The sequence below is a fragment of the Hemitrygon akajei genome, chromosome 7, assembly GCF_048418815.1.
Source record: "Hemitrygon akajei chromosome 7, sHemAka1.3, whole genome shotgun sequence".
NCBI classification, from domain to species: Eukaryota; Metazoa; Chordata; class Chondrichthyes; order Myliobatiformes; family Dasyatidae; genus Hemitrygon; species Hemitrygon akajei.
In genome coordinates this window covers 130,200,432-130,214,809 of record NC_133130.1, presented here as the reverse complement: position 1 = coordinate 130,214,809, position 14,378 = coordinate 130,200,432, and the positions used below count along the sequence as shown (strand labels likewise).

The following is a 14,378-nucleotide window of genomic DNA, read 5'->3' as shown; positions in this document are numbered from 1 at the left end:
AACTTTTTCTTGGCAAAAATGCTTTCTGTTTTCAGCATTTTAATTTTAGTTCACTTTTTTTCGATTGCAATATTTAATCAGAATTTGCATCAAGCAGTGCAAAGTTGGACACTGCCCCTTTAAAGATGCGAGGAGGTATGCAAATAACATGCCCAGAGAATGGTCCCGCCCCCTCGAGGCGTATTGCGCCGATTGGGTGTAGCGATCGTCAATCCGCGTTCCGCGCGGCCGGCTTGACTTCCGGTGAGGAGAGAGACTGGCGGAGAGCCGGGCGCCATGTTGGATGGTAGAGTCTAGTCGGTTGTCTGCTCGGCCGAGCGGCCCGCCTCATTCCTAAACCGAACTTCGGTTTTTACTTCGTTGACAGAGGGGCGGTAGAGTCGTGTTGCCTCCTCCGGTTCGACACCGGTAGCGAGAGAGCGAGATAGCCGTGCCCAATGGAGGCGCGGCTCCGGCAGCCGCTGTGAAAGGAGGATCGGGTAAGCGAGCGGCGGGGCGGGGGTCCGGCGCCAGGCCCGCTGCGCATGCGCGGTGGGTAGCGCGGTCGCGGGAACGCGCGCGGCTTGGAAGGGTGAGTGGGCGGGGCCTGAGCGCGTGGGCGCGCATCTGTGGGACAGGTGCAAGTGGCTCACCTGTGACTATGGACTCAGGTGCAGTTTTTTTCCTGCATTTCGCGTATTCTGTGAATTTAATAGCGCATCGCTGCTACCAAATGCAGCATATTATAAACTAGATTGCGCAGATGCTGGAAATTTGGAGCAACTCACAAAATGCTGGAGGAATTCAGTAGGTCAGGCAGCATCTATGGGAATGATATTCTAGGCCGAGACCCTTCTTCAGGATTGGAAGGAAAGGGGGAAGATCCCCAGATTAGGTGGGAATGATAGGAGTCCAAGCTGGCAGGTGATGGGTGAGACCAAGTGAGGGCAGTGACCCCCCCCCCCACTCCATGCATGGAACAACTTTGCAAATCATAAACAAAAGATTCTGCAGATGCTGGAAATCCAGAGCAATCCACGCAAAATGTTGGAGGAACTCAGCAGATGAGGCAGATCTGTGGAAATAAACAAACAGAAATCTGGAGCATGTCATGAAATATATTTTGTGGCAGCAGTACATTGCTATAGGGAATTATTGAGATATACACACACGTGTGTGTGTCTGTATGTATGTATAATACAGTATATGTGTACATGAGTGAGCAATTTTAAGTTCCTAAGTGTCAAGATCTCTGAGGATCTGACCTGGTCCCAGCATATCAATGTAGCTGTAAAGAAGGCAAGACAGCGGCTATATTTCATTAGGAGTTTAAGGAGATTTGGTTTGTCACCTAAAACATTCAAACTTCTACAGATGTACCATGGAGAGTAACGCACACAAAACGCGAGAGGAACTCAGCAGGCTAGGTAGCATCTATGGAAAAGAGTACAGTTGACATTACAGGCCAAGACCCTTCAACAGGACCGGACAAAAAAAGATGAGGGGTAGAGTTAAAATTTGGGGGGAGGGGAGAGAGAAGATAGACAAGGTGACAGGTGAAACCAGGAGAGGGGAGGGGTGAAGTAAGGAGCTGGAAAGTTGATTGGTGAAAGAGATACAGGGCTGGAGAAGGGGGAATCTGATAGGAGAGAACAGAAGGCCTTGGAGGAGAGAAAAGGGGGAGGAGCACCAGAAGGAGGCGATGGACAGCAAGGAGATAAGGTGAAAGAGGGAAAAGGGGAAGGGGAATGGTGAAGGAGAGGGGGGCCATTACTGGAAGTTCAAGAAATTGATGTTCATGCCTTCAGGTTGGAGGCTACCCAAACGGAATGTTAAGGTGTTGTTCCACCAACTTGAGTGTGGCTTCATCGTGACAGTAGAGGAAGCCATGGATAGACATATCTGAATGGGAAGTGGAATTAATATGGATGGCCAGTGGGAGATCTTGCTTTTTCTGGTGGATGGAGCGAGCATAGGTGCTTGGTGAAGCGGTTTCCCAATCGTATGTCGGGTCTCACTAATGTACAGGTGGCCACACCCGAAGCACCGGACACAGTGTATGATCCCAGAGTTACCTCACCTGGAAGGACTGTTTGGATGCCTGAATGGTAGTGAGGGGGGAGGTGTAGGGGCAGGTGTAGCACTTGTTCCACTTGCAAGGTTAAGTGTGAGGAGGGAGAGACAAATGGATAAAGGAGTTGCGTAGGAGTCATCCCTGCGGAAAGCAGAAAGTGGGTTGGGGGGAAGAGAGCATTCTGGCAGGCTATATCACTGTCTGGTATGGGGTGAGGTCTAATGCACAGGATTGAAAGAAGCGACAGAAAGTTGTAAAATTAGTCAGCTCCATCTGGATACTAGCCTCCATGGTATCTAGGACATCTTCAAGGCGCAATGTTTCAGAAAGGTGCATCCATCATTAAGGACTCCCACCACCTAGGACATGACCTCTTTTCATTGTTACCGCCATGAAGGAGGTACAGAAGCCCTGAAGACACACACTCAGTGATCCAGGAACAGCTTCTTCCCCTCTGCCATCAGGGAGGAGGTACAGGAGCCTGAAGACACACACTCAGTGATTCAGGAACAGCTTCTTCCCCTCTGCCATCAGGGAGGAGGTACAGGAGCCTGAAGACACACACTCAATGTTTCAGTAACAGCTTCTTTCCCTCTGCCATGGACATTGAACCCATGAACACCACCTCACTTTTATTATTTCTGCCTTTGCACTATTTTAAATTTAACTATTGCATTGTACTGCTGCTGCCAAATTAAATTTCATGACATGTTCTAGTGATACTAGACCTGATTCTGATTTTATATATTTAAGAAGGATCTTGGCCCAAAGCAGCAACTGTTTATTCGTTTCTATAGGAGCTGCTGACCTGCTGAGTTCCTCCAGCTCTTTATGTGCATTGTTCCAGTTAGTCGGTTGATTTGTCACATGGGTACAACTGGGCGGCATGGACTCGTAGAGCCGGAAGGACCTGTTACCATGCTGTATCTCTCAATTAAAATAAAAAAAAACCAAGGCCTGTTTCTGTTGTACAACACCCTGTTTTGTCTTTGTAACAATGCTTTTAACCCTTTAGGGCCAGTTTATTGTATTGTGGTTGCTTCCGTTTAAAGCCTATGGCCAAAGACACATTCTGTGAATAACTTACCGGGTACTTACTTAAACCCATCACCTCTACATCAATTTATTTAAAGTTCAAAGTAAATCTAGTATATTGCCGTACACAATCCTGAGGTTCATTTTCTTGTAGGCACACTCAATAAATCTGTCATGGAATAATAATGATAATAGAATCAAAAGATAATGCACCGACTGGCTGTTTAACCAGTGTGCAAGAGACACCAGACTGTGCATATACAAAAAGCAAGGTATAATAATTAAGTAAATGAGCAATAAATATTGATAACATGAGATGAAGAGCTTGAAAGTGAGTGTATAGGAAGTGGGAACATTTCAATGATGGGGTAAGTGAAGTTGAGTGAAGTTATCCCCTTTGGTTCAAGAGCCTGGTGGTTGAGTGGTAATAACTGTTCCTTGGCCTGGTGGTGTGAGTCCTGAGGCTCCTATACCCTCTACCTGGTGGCAGCAATGAGAAGAGAGCATCACCTGGGTGGTGGGGTCCCTGATGACGGATGCTGCTTTCCTGTGGTTACGTTTTGTGTAGATGTGCTCAATGGTGGGGAGGGCTTTATCCATGATGGACTGGGCTGTATCCTCTATGTAGATTTCCCATTCCAATATTATGTAGAAAAGCCTACAAGAGGAGAGGCTGTACTTGATTTGGTATTGAGAAATGAACCTGCTCAGGTGTCAGGTCTCTCAGTGGGAAAGCATTTTAGAGATAGTGATCATAATTCTATCTCCTTTACAATAGCATTGGAGAGAGATAGGAACAGACAAGTTAGAAAAACGTTTAATTGGAATAAGGGGAATTATGAGGCTAACAGGCAGGAAATTGGAAGCTTAAATTGGAAACAGATGTTCTCAGGGAAAAGTACAGAAGAAATGTGGCAAATGTTCATGGGATATTTGTGTGCAGTTCTGTATAGGTGCGTTCCAATGAGACAGGGAAGTTGTGGTAAGGTACAGGAAACGTGTACAAGTGCTATAATAAATCTTGTCAAGAAGAAAAGAAAAGCTTACAAAAAGTTCAGAAAGCTAGGTAATGTTAGAGATCTAGAAGATTATAAGGCTAACAGGAGAAGGACCTTAAGAAGGAAATTAGGAGAGCCAGAAGGGGCCATGAGAAGGCCTTGGCGGGCAGGATTAAGGAAAACCCCAAGGCATTCTACAAGTATGTGAAGAGCAAGAGGATAAGATGTGAAAGAATAGGACCTATCAAGTGTGACAGTGGGAAAGTGTGTATGGAACTGGATGAAATAGCAGAGGTACTTAATGAGTACTTTGCTTTAGTTTTCACTATGGAAAAGGATCTTGGTGATTGTAGTGATGACTTGCAGCAGACTGAAAAGCTTGTGCATGTAGATATTAAGAAAGAGGATGTGCTGGAGCTTTTGGAAAGCATCGTTGGATAAGTCACCGGGACCGGATGAGATGTACCCCAGGCTACTGTTGGAGGTGAGGGAGGAGATTACTGAGCCTCTGGCGATGATCTTTGCATCATCGATGGGGATGGGAGAGGTTCCGGAGGATTGGAGGGTTGCAGATTTTGTTCCTTTATTCAGGAAAGGGAGGAGAGATAGCCCAGGAAATTATAGACCAGTGAGTCTTACCTCAGTGGTTGGTAATTTGATGGAGAAGACCCTGAGAGGCAGGATTTATGAACATTTGGTATAATGTGGTTAGGAATAGTCAGCATGGCTTTGTCAAGGGCAGGTTGTGCCTTATGAGCCTGATTGAATTTTTTGAGAATATGACTAAGCATATTGATGAAGGAAGAGCAGTGGATGTAGTGTATATGGATTTCAGCAAGGCATTTGATAAGGTACCCCATGCAAGGTTTATTGAGAAAGTAAGGAGGCATGGGATCCAAGGTGACATTGCTTTGTGGATCCAGAACTGGCTTGCCCACAGAAGGCAAAGAGTGGTTGTAGGCGGGTCATATTTTGCATGGAGGTCGGTCACCAGTGGAGTGCCTCAAGGATGTGTTCTTGGACCCTTACTCTTCATGATTTTTATAAATGACCTGGATGAGGAAGTGGAGGGATGGGTTAGTAAGTTTGCTGATGACACAAAGGTTGGAGGTGTTGTGGATAGTGTGGAGGGCTGTCAAAGGTTACAGCGGGACATTGATAGGATACAAAACTGGGCTGAGAAGTAGCAGGTGATGTGAAGTGGTTCATTTTGGTAGGTCAAATATGATGACAGAATATAGTATTAATGGTAAAACTCTTGGCAGTGTGGAGGATCAGAGGGATCTTGGGGTCCGAGTCCATAGGACACTCAAAGCAGCTGCACAGGTTGACTCTGTGTTTAAGAAGGTGTATGGTGTATGGGCCTTCGTCAATTGTGGAATTGAATTTAGGAGCCGAGAGGTAATGTTGCAGCTATATAGGACCCTGGTCAGACCCCACTTGGAGTACAGTGCTCAGTTCTGGTCACCTCACTACAGGAAGGATGTGGAAACTATAGAAAGGGTGCAGAGGAGATTTACAAGGATGTTGCCTGGATTGGCGAGCATGCCTTATTTGCCTTTTCTCCTTGGAGCGACAGAGGATGAGAGGTGACCTGATAGAGGTGTATAAGATGATGAGAGGCATTGATCGTGTAAATAGTCAGATGCTTTTTCCCAGGGCTGAAATGGTTGTCACAAGAGGACACAGGTTTAAGGTGCTGGGGAGTAGGTACAAAGGAGATGTCGGGTAAATTTTTTACGCAGAGAGTGTGGTGAGTGCGTGGAATGGGCTGCCAGCAACGGTGGTGGAGGCAGATACAATAGGGTCTTCTAAGAGACTTTTGGATAGGTACATGGAGCTTAGAAAAATAGAGGGCTATGGGAAAGCCTAGTAATTTCTAAGGTGGGGACATGTTCAGCACAACTTTGTGGGCCGAAGGGCCTATATTGTGCTACAGGTTTTCTATGTTTCTATGATTTAAAAATTCTAAGCTTAATTGGTTTGATTCAGTTGTACAAAAGATAATGGTTTTTTTTCTGTTGTTCTCTCTTATACTTTCTCCAGTCACTGATGCCTATGAGTTATTGATAAATAGAGCAACTTGCATCTCTTAAGTAATCACTTAAATGTAATATGTTTCCAAAATAATGGGGTTTAAAAAGTCATCTAAAGCACCTGGAGGAAACCCATACCTTCATGGGGAAGAATGTACAAACTTGATAACAGAGGATGCTGGAATTGAATTCCAAACTTTGATATCCAGAGCTGTTATAGCATTGCACTAACCACCACGCTATGCATGAATAGTAGGAGGGACGTGCCAACGATGTATTGGGCTGAGTCCACTACTCTGCAGCTTCTTGCATTACGGTGCATTTGAATAGCTGTCTCAGACCACGATACACCCTGTCATTATCAAATTGCTGTTTATGCTAGTATCCTGTGCACGTTTGCTTTAATTTTTATTCAGTACAACTGATTACAAGTGTAGTGGATTCTGGTTAACTGAGACGTGTGAAATGAATCAGAATCAGGTTTATTACCACTGGCATGTGACGTGAAATTTGTTAAGTTAGCAGTAGTTCAATGCAATACATAATCTAGCAGAGAAAAATAATAATAAACAAGTAAATCAATTACCGTATTGAATAGATAAAAACATGCAAAAACTGAAATACTGTATATTAAAAAAAGTAAGGTAGTGTCCAAAGATTCAATGTGTATTTAGGAATCAGATGGCAGAGGGGAAGAAGCTATTTCTGAATCACTCAGTGTGTGCCTTCAGGCTTCTCTATCTCCTACCTAATGGTAACAGTGAGAAAAAGGCTTGCTCTGGGTGTTGGAGATCCTTAATGGATGCTGCCTTTCTGAGACATTGCACCCTTGAAGATGTCGTGGGTACTTTGTAGGCTAGTGCCGAAGATGGAGCTGACTAGATTTACAACCTTCTGCAGTTTTTTTTGGTCCTGTGCAGTAGTTCCCCCCCCCCCCCCCCCCATACCAGACAGTGGTGCAGCTCTTCACGGTACAAATATAGAAGTTTTTGAGTGTATTTGTTGACATGCCAAATCTCTTCAAACTCCTAATGAAGTATAGCTGCTGTCTTGCCTTCTTTATAACTACATCGATATGTTGGGGCTAGGTTAGATCCTCCGAGATCTTGACACCCAGGAACTTGAAACTGCTCACTCTCTCTACTTCTGATCCCTCTGATGAATGGTATGTGTTCCTTTGTCCTACCCTTCCTGAAGTCCACAATCAGTTCTTTCGTCTTACTGACGTTGAGTGCCAGGTTGTTGCTGCGGCACCACTCCACTAGTTGGCATATCTCACTCCTGTACGCCCTTCGTCACCACCTGAGATTCTACCAACAATGGTTGTATTGTCAGCAAAACATAGATGGTATTTGAGCTGTGTCTAGCCACCCAGTCATGTGAATATAGAGAGTAGAGCAGTGGGCTAAGCACACACCCCTGAGGTGCACCAGTGTTGATTGTCAGCGAGGAGAATATGTTATCATCAATCCGCACAGACTGTGGTCTTCCGGTTAGGAAGTCGAGGATCCAATTGTAGAGGGAGGTACAGAGGGCCAGGTTCTGCAACTTCTCAATCAGGATTGTGGGAATGATGGTATTAAATGCTGAGCTATAATTAATGAACAGCATCCTGAAATAGGTGTTAGTGTTGTCCAGGTGGTCTAATGTCATGTGGAGAGCCATGCAGATTGCGGCTGCTGTTGACCTACTGTGACGATAGGCAGATTGCAGTGGATCCAGGTCCTTGCTGAGGCAGAAGTTCAGTTTAGTCATGACCAACCTCTCAAGGCATTTCATCACTGTCGATGTGAGTGCTACTGGGCGATAGTCATTAAGGCAGCCCACATTATTCTTCTTAGGCCCTGGTATAATTGTTGCCTTTTTGAAGCAAGTGGGAACTTCTGCCTGTAGCAGTGAGAGGTTGAAATGAACACATAGATTTTGGCCCAATAAGCCGAAGTTTCATGGAAATAGTTAAAAAGGCATAAAAAATACAAACTGAGTAACTGTGGCGACCCACTTCCTAGTGCACTCAAACCGGCTCACAAATAGCCAGCGCGCCGGCACAAAGGCCAGTCCCAAAAGGGCGCCAGGTCTGCTTCACCAACAAAGGGAAAAGCTCGCGGGGGACTGTGAGTACGTGCCCCCTACAGCATCCGCGCCCAGGGAGGGCGGGATCAGGGAGGCTTTAAAGCGAAGCCGCGAAGTTCGAATAAAATCTTCTTTAACTGCAGTTTACCGACTCCGTGTCGTTATTTCAGCGCTGCGTGTAGCACACCGCTACAATTGCATAAAAAATACAAACTGAGTAACTGTATTTAAATGAAATTCTATATTAAATGAAATTCTGTATTTAAGTAAAATACAGAACAAATTAGAATACTACCAATATTACTATAGTACTATAAAACTGTAGTTCCTAATAGTTATTGATGGAAGAAATCATCCAGTGTTTGAGTTCTTTTGATGAACAAAATCATCACAGACACCCTTATACAATGCTTTTGATGATTGCATCCTCCAAATCTACATTTTCATTGTAGCATTCAGGATGGCTTCAAATTCTTCGTTGTTCCTAGTTTACTGAAGTAGTGAAATCGTTTCATTTTCAATCCCAGCTATTTCTGGCAACTCCAAGCCTGAATGGTTGAAACTGCAGTGAGCAAAACAATTTTGAATTGTCTTACTGCTTATTTCTTGCCAACCATCAGTGCCAATAATCACTTGACACGTCTATTTAAAAACTATTCACTCAAAGTACAGTGTAGTGCCTAATAGTTACGCAAGTGTACGGGATTGGTGCTATTTAAAAAACTATTCACTCTTAAGCGTGGTGAGTGTTTTAACGGCTACATAAGTGCAAGCATCTGATGCTAGTTATAAACTATTAAGCAAGTCTTCTGCCATATTAAAGCAGTAAAGTGTCCCAAGTAAATGAAAGGAATCCTAAGAGCAAACACGAGGAAATCTGCAGATGCTGGAAATTCAAACAACAACACACAAAATGCTGGTGGAATGCAGGAGGCCAGGCAGCATCTATAGGAGAAGCACTGTCAACGTTTCGGGCCGAGACCCTTCCTCAGGACTAATTCCACCAGCATTTTGTGTGTGTTGCTTGGGTAACTGATTGTGGTGTTTGAATTTTATTTGAGGTTGTGGAGTAGGAAGGAGGTCGACTCTTCCCCAAGGAAATGAAATAGATTAACCAAACCCATGCTGGGGTTGTAAATATCTTACATAAAGAAACAGGCATGATAGCCAAGGGCATCTTCATATTTCAAGTCACTTAGCTCTTGCATGAACCATTAAAATAAAACTGATACAGACCATTACATTAATATTCTTGGTAACACACTTCACTGTTGGAAAGTCATGAATTATTAAAACGGAGAAACTGAGATGGCAGTCATTTTGGCTGTCTGGCCCTTGCGGACTTTCACATTTATAGACCTTATCCTTGAACCCCCATTCAGTCTCATCCTTGTAATGTGACGAAGGTCACCAGAGAGGTGCAGTTGGTAGATATGAAGTAACTTTTTATTTGACAAAAGGAGACACAATAGGTATCATATTGAGGCCCTTATGGAGGAAGAGGTCTTTTAGACCCATGGCATTTTATATGCTAAAGATCCATGGCATAAAAAAGTTGTCAACCCTGCTCTAATTAAATGTGAAATTCTGTTATAATCTTTTTTTCTCTCTGTCAGGAGATTATTTACGATGAGACAACTTATCTAAAATAGCTGGTTCCTGGTTGGATCCTTGATACATTGTTACAGGAATGTGACTTACCTGGGTTCCTTGAACTCGTTCTCAAGTCCTCCTTTGCCTGTTTGATATGACCAGCCCATATAAGGATTAAAATCCTTCAAGATGTTTTTATTTGTTATTTGTTGAGTGATTTGCAGTCAAAGTATAGTTACTGTTAGGGAGCTTGGAGGCTGCTCCTTTTATAAATACCAAAGACATTTTTCTGAACTTGTATGATGTGTTGATGTCCTAAAGCTCTCCGCTGTCAGTTATTTATTTATTGAGATACAGCGCAGAATAGGCCCTTTGAACTGCGCCACCCAGCAACCAGCTGATTCATGAGACAATTTATAATAACCAATTAACTTACCAAGCTGAATCATCTTTGAGCTGTGGGAGAACACCAGATCACCTGGAGGAAACCCACGTGGTCATGGGGAGAACGTACAAACTCCTTGTAGGCAGCAGCGGGAATTGAATCCAGGTCACCTTCTCTGTAAAGCTGTATATTTCATTGGAAACAAAGTCATCTTATGGATGCAGCTGTTAATTTCCACAGAACTAGCCTATAAAAGGGAGTACATGTCAGGTTCTAAGAATTTCTTAAGGATGATTTGTGTAGATAAATTCACAAGATATCAGATTTAGTTGGTAGTTCAGAATTCACTTAATGTATGTTGTGGAAATAAATATTAGAATTAAAATTGAGTTTAATACCACTGGCATACGTTATGAAATTCATTAACTTTGCAGCAGTACAATGCAATACATGATAGTATAGAAAAAAATAACTGAATTACGTTAAATATATATTAAATAGTTACATTTTAAGTAAGTACAGGTAGTCTCCGAGTTATGAACATCTGACTTACGAACAATTCGTACTTACGAACTGAGGAAGGAGAACGCTGTCCGCCATATTAAGTCGGATCGCGACTTAAATTTTTCTTAGCAAAATTCACCCTGACCCCCCACCCCCCCATTTTTCCATTCAGCTGGAGGAGCAGTGAGGTCAGCACCAGGCTTGAGAACGGATGTTCCCGAGTCCCGAGTTCGATCCAGTGACAGACTGTTCCCGAGCACGCCGCGTTGATGTCGAGTTCGCAACTTGACTGCGTAAAAAAACCCACTGCCACCTCCAGTTTAAATTCCCATGCGGAATATTGAGGAGGATCAAATACCCAAATCCAGCACAGCCCCCACTTGTCCTATTTAACCTGTCTCAGTGCGGTGGACTTTAGGACCCAAGGAATTCAGTGCAGTGGTCCTTAGGACCCAGCGGACCTTGGGACCCGCCGCCCGCAGTGTTTCTGTTCCCGTTGATGGGAAGCGATCACAATTGAGAATAAAGTGGAAGTAACAAAGCGTTTAGAAAGATGTCATTGAAAAAGCGTTAGGCTACAGTCAGTCAACGATTGGAACAATTTTAAAGGATAAAGTGAGAATAATGGAGCATGTGAAAGGCCCTGTCCCGATGAAAGCTACAATTATTACTAAGCAACGCAGTGGTTTAATTATCGGAATACATACGTTTCTTAAGTGTTTTATATGCATAGAAAGGTAAAATATATATTATATACTAAGACAAACGTTTGACTAACTGATGCTAAATAATACCAGATGTACTTGTTCCGACTTACGTACAAATCTGGCTTAAAGACAGACTCAGGAACGGACTTGTTCGTAACCCAGGGACTGCCTGTAGTGCAAAAATAGAAATTTTAAAAAAAGTAGTGAGGTAGTGTTCATGAGTTCAGTGTCCATTCAGAATCTGATGGTGGAGGGGAAGAGCTGTTCCTGAATCACTGAGTGTGTGCCTTCAGGCTTCTGTACCTCCTTCCTGATGATAGCCATGAGAAGAGGGCGTTACCTGGATGATGCGGACCTTAATGATGGATGCCACCTTTTTAAGGCACTGCTTCTTGAAGATATCTTGGATACTACGGAAGCTGATACCCATGATGGAGCTGACTATTTTTAAAGCTCTGTGCAGCTTACTTTGATCCTGTGCAGTAGCACCACCCCCCCCAGCCCTGAACATCAGACGGTGATGCAGCCAGTCAGAATGTTCTCCACAATACATCTGTTTTTACTCCTAGTCAAATACAGCTGCTGTTTTGCCTTCTTTATAACGCCATTGATATGTTGGGACCAGGTTATGTCCTCAGAGATTCTAACACCCAGGAACTTGAAATTGTTCACTCTTACCACTTCTGATCCCTCAATGATGACTGATATGTGTTCATTCATCCTACCCTTTCTCAACTCCACAATCAATTCTTTGGTCTTACTGACATTGAGTGCAAGGTTGTTGCTGTGACACCACTCAACTAGCTGATATATCTTGTTCCTGTATGCCATCGCGTCACCATTTGATGTTTAAATTATATTTTTTGGTTAATTATTTTTGAAGTAGAATTAGTTTTATTTATATATATGTGTGTGTGTGTGTGTGTGTATACACACGCACACACACACACACACACGCGCGCACACAGTATTTTGATTTTGCTTTTGATGTTTATTTTTAAAATTACTTTTGAAGTATTTATTTTTGTTATTGATTACATTGTATAAAACTAAACAATCTTTTTCTTCTAGGGTAGCACTCATCCAAAAGGGTGTTGGTGATGATGCACCATGGCAGTGGTCCACAAAATATACAGCGCCCACTGCAGAGATCCAAGTCATATACTGGCGCCGAGGGAGATGAACAGACTGCATTACCTCATTCTCCTGTCACACCGTTCGCTCCAGCTCTCAGCCCCGTGCCGCACACGGTGGCCAGTCCTTCTGGGCCACAGTCCCCGAGTTATCAGTTGCAGCAGCTCATCATGAACCGGAGTCCGGTATCCGCGCAGAATGTCAACATCACGCTGCAGAATGTGAGCCAGGTGATGGCCGGGAATCAGCAGATCACGTTGGCTCCCCTCCCGATTCAAAACCCAGCTTCCCCTGGTTTCCAGTATAGTTCACAGGTTGTGGGGCAGCAAAGGCGCTTTGATCACGGATCCCCGTCGTATATTCAAGTCACTTCGCCCTTGCCTCAGGTACAGCCGCAGAGTCCCACCCAGCACAGCCCTGCATCGTTGCTACAGGGCGTGCAGCGGACAGGGGCAGCAGCTACAGGGTTGAGTATGTGCAGTCAGAGCCCAACCCGAGGATACGTGGACGCCAATGTACTGGTTAGGCAGCTGAACCTCAGTCCGTCGAGTGGTGGGCACTTTGTATATCAGGATCCGTCCGGTCTTACTCAGATAACTTCAAGCGTTGGGCAGGTGCAGTTGACGGCAGCCGCCACATCAGTTTCTGGATCACGGGAGCGTAGGCTCTCACAGCCGCACTCCCAGACTGGTGGAACCATTCATCACTTGGGCCCTCAGAGCCCAGTGGCCAGTGGCGCCATGCAGCCCTTGCCCAGCCCAAGCCACATTACCACATCGAACCTGCCTCCGCAGATCAGCAGCATCATACAAGGACAACTGATACAGCAGCAGCAGCAGCAGGTTCTTCACAGCCAGCAGATGGCCAGGCCTGTAAATTTTGAAAGGACACCTGTATCCTTGACCACAGGAGTGGTAGGGGCATCGAGCTTCGGAATGACATCACCACCGCCTCCTTCTAGCCCATCTCGGAGTGCTGTAGCTCAGGGCCTGGCAGCGGCATGTCTCACTCCCACCACCCCTTGCGTCCCAGTCGTGAGGAAACAACCAAAGAAGTTGGAAGAAATTCCACCTGCTACCCCAGAGGTTTCTCAAATGAGAAAGCAGTGTTTAGAACATCACCTTGCCCAAATGGAGACTCTGAGGGAGACGTTTAAGGACTACTTGATTGAACTTTTCTTCCTTCAGCACTGCCAGGGGAATATGATGGATTACCTAGCGTTCAGACGGAAACCCTGTATGGCCTTGATGGCATATCTGAAGCAAGGTGACTTGGATCTTGAAGAGGAGGAGGAGGAGGAGCAATCCGAGGTTATCAATGATGAGGTAAAACTATTTGCTGTTTAGTGTGCAAAAACCGTTCACACCTCCTGCACTGTGGCAATTGCAGGCTGAGAAAGTGTTGGCATCCAGTTGTCCAGGGCAATCTCATTGGCAAATCAATTTTTCTCCCTTGATTTTTAAGACAGGTGAAACTTTAAATTATCTGGAAATCTGGTTTTAACTGGAATTTGGATTATTTCTTTAAATTTTGCAAATAATGAAATGTACTTGTGTTTTGATGCATAAACTCTTCTCGGGCTTCCAGCTGGGTACAGACGTCGATTTTAACCGACGTTTCCATGACGCCAGGCAAGTCTATAGTCTGATGGTATATTTTCTCACCTCCCGTTGTCCGTCCCTCCTGATTGGATAATCCTCAACCAATCAGGTTTTTGCTGTTCCACCTTGTTTAAAATCAGATTCCAATTCTTAGAGTGGTTTTAAACAAAGTGGGACAGCAGAAACCTGATTGGTTGAGAACTAACCAATCAGGAGGGATGGACGGTAGCAGTTAAGAATATATTCACTTGTACCCCGC

At 44.4% G+C, this 14,378-nt stretch overlaps 1 protein-coding gene across 12 annotated transcripts in view; it reads left to right on the top strand.

Annotated features, from left to right (window-relative positions):
• The first annotated feature begins 229 nt into the window (after nt 1–229).
• Nucleotides 230–14,378, top strand: part of ep400 (E1A binding protein p400) — a 223,349-nt gene continuing 209,200 nt past the window's right edge. For 11 of the 12 annotated variants that reach the window (XM_073051949.1, XM_073051946.1, XM_073051948.1 and 8 more), the window contains exons 1-2: nt 230–479; nt 12,456–13,843. In XM_073051949.1, coding sequence (XP_072908050.1) covers nt 12,485–13,843 — 1,359 coding nt within the window. In that variant the 5' untranslated portion in view covers nt 230–479; nt 12,456–12,484. The remainder of the gene's footprint in view (nt 480–12,455; nt 13,844–14,378) is intronic. The other variant, XM_073051939.1, reaches the window with a different exon arrangement.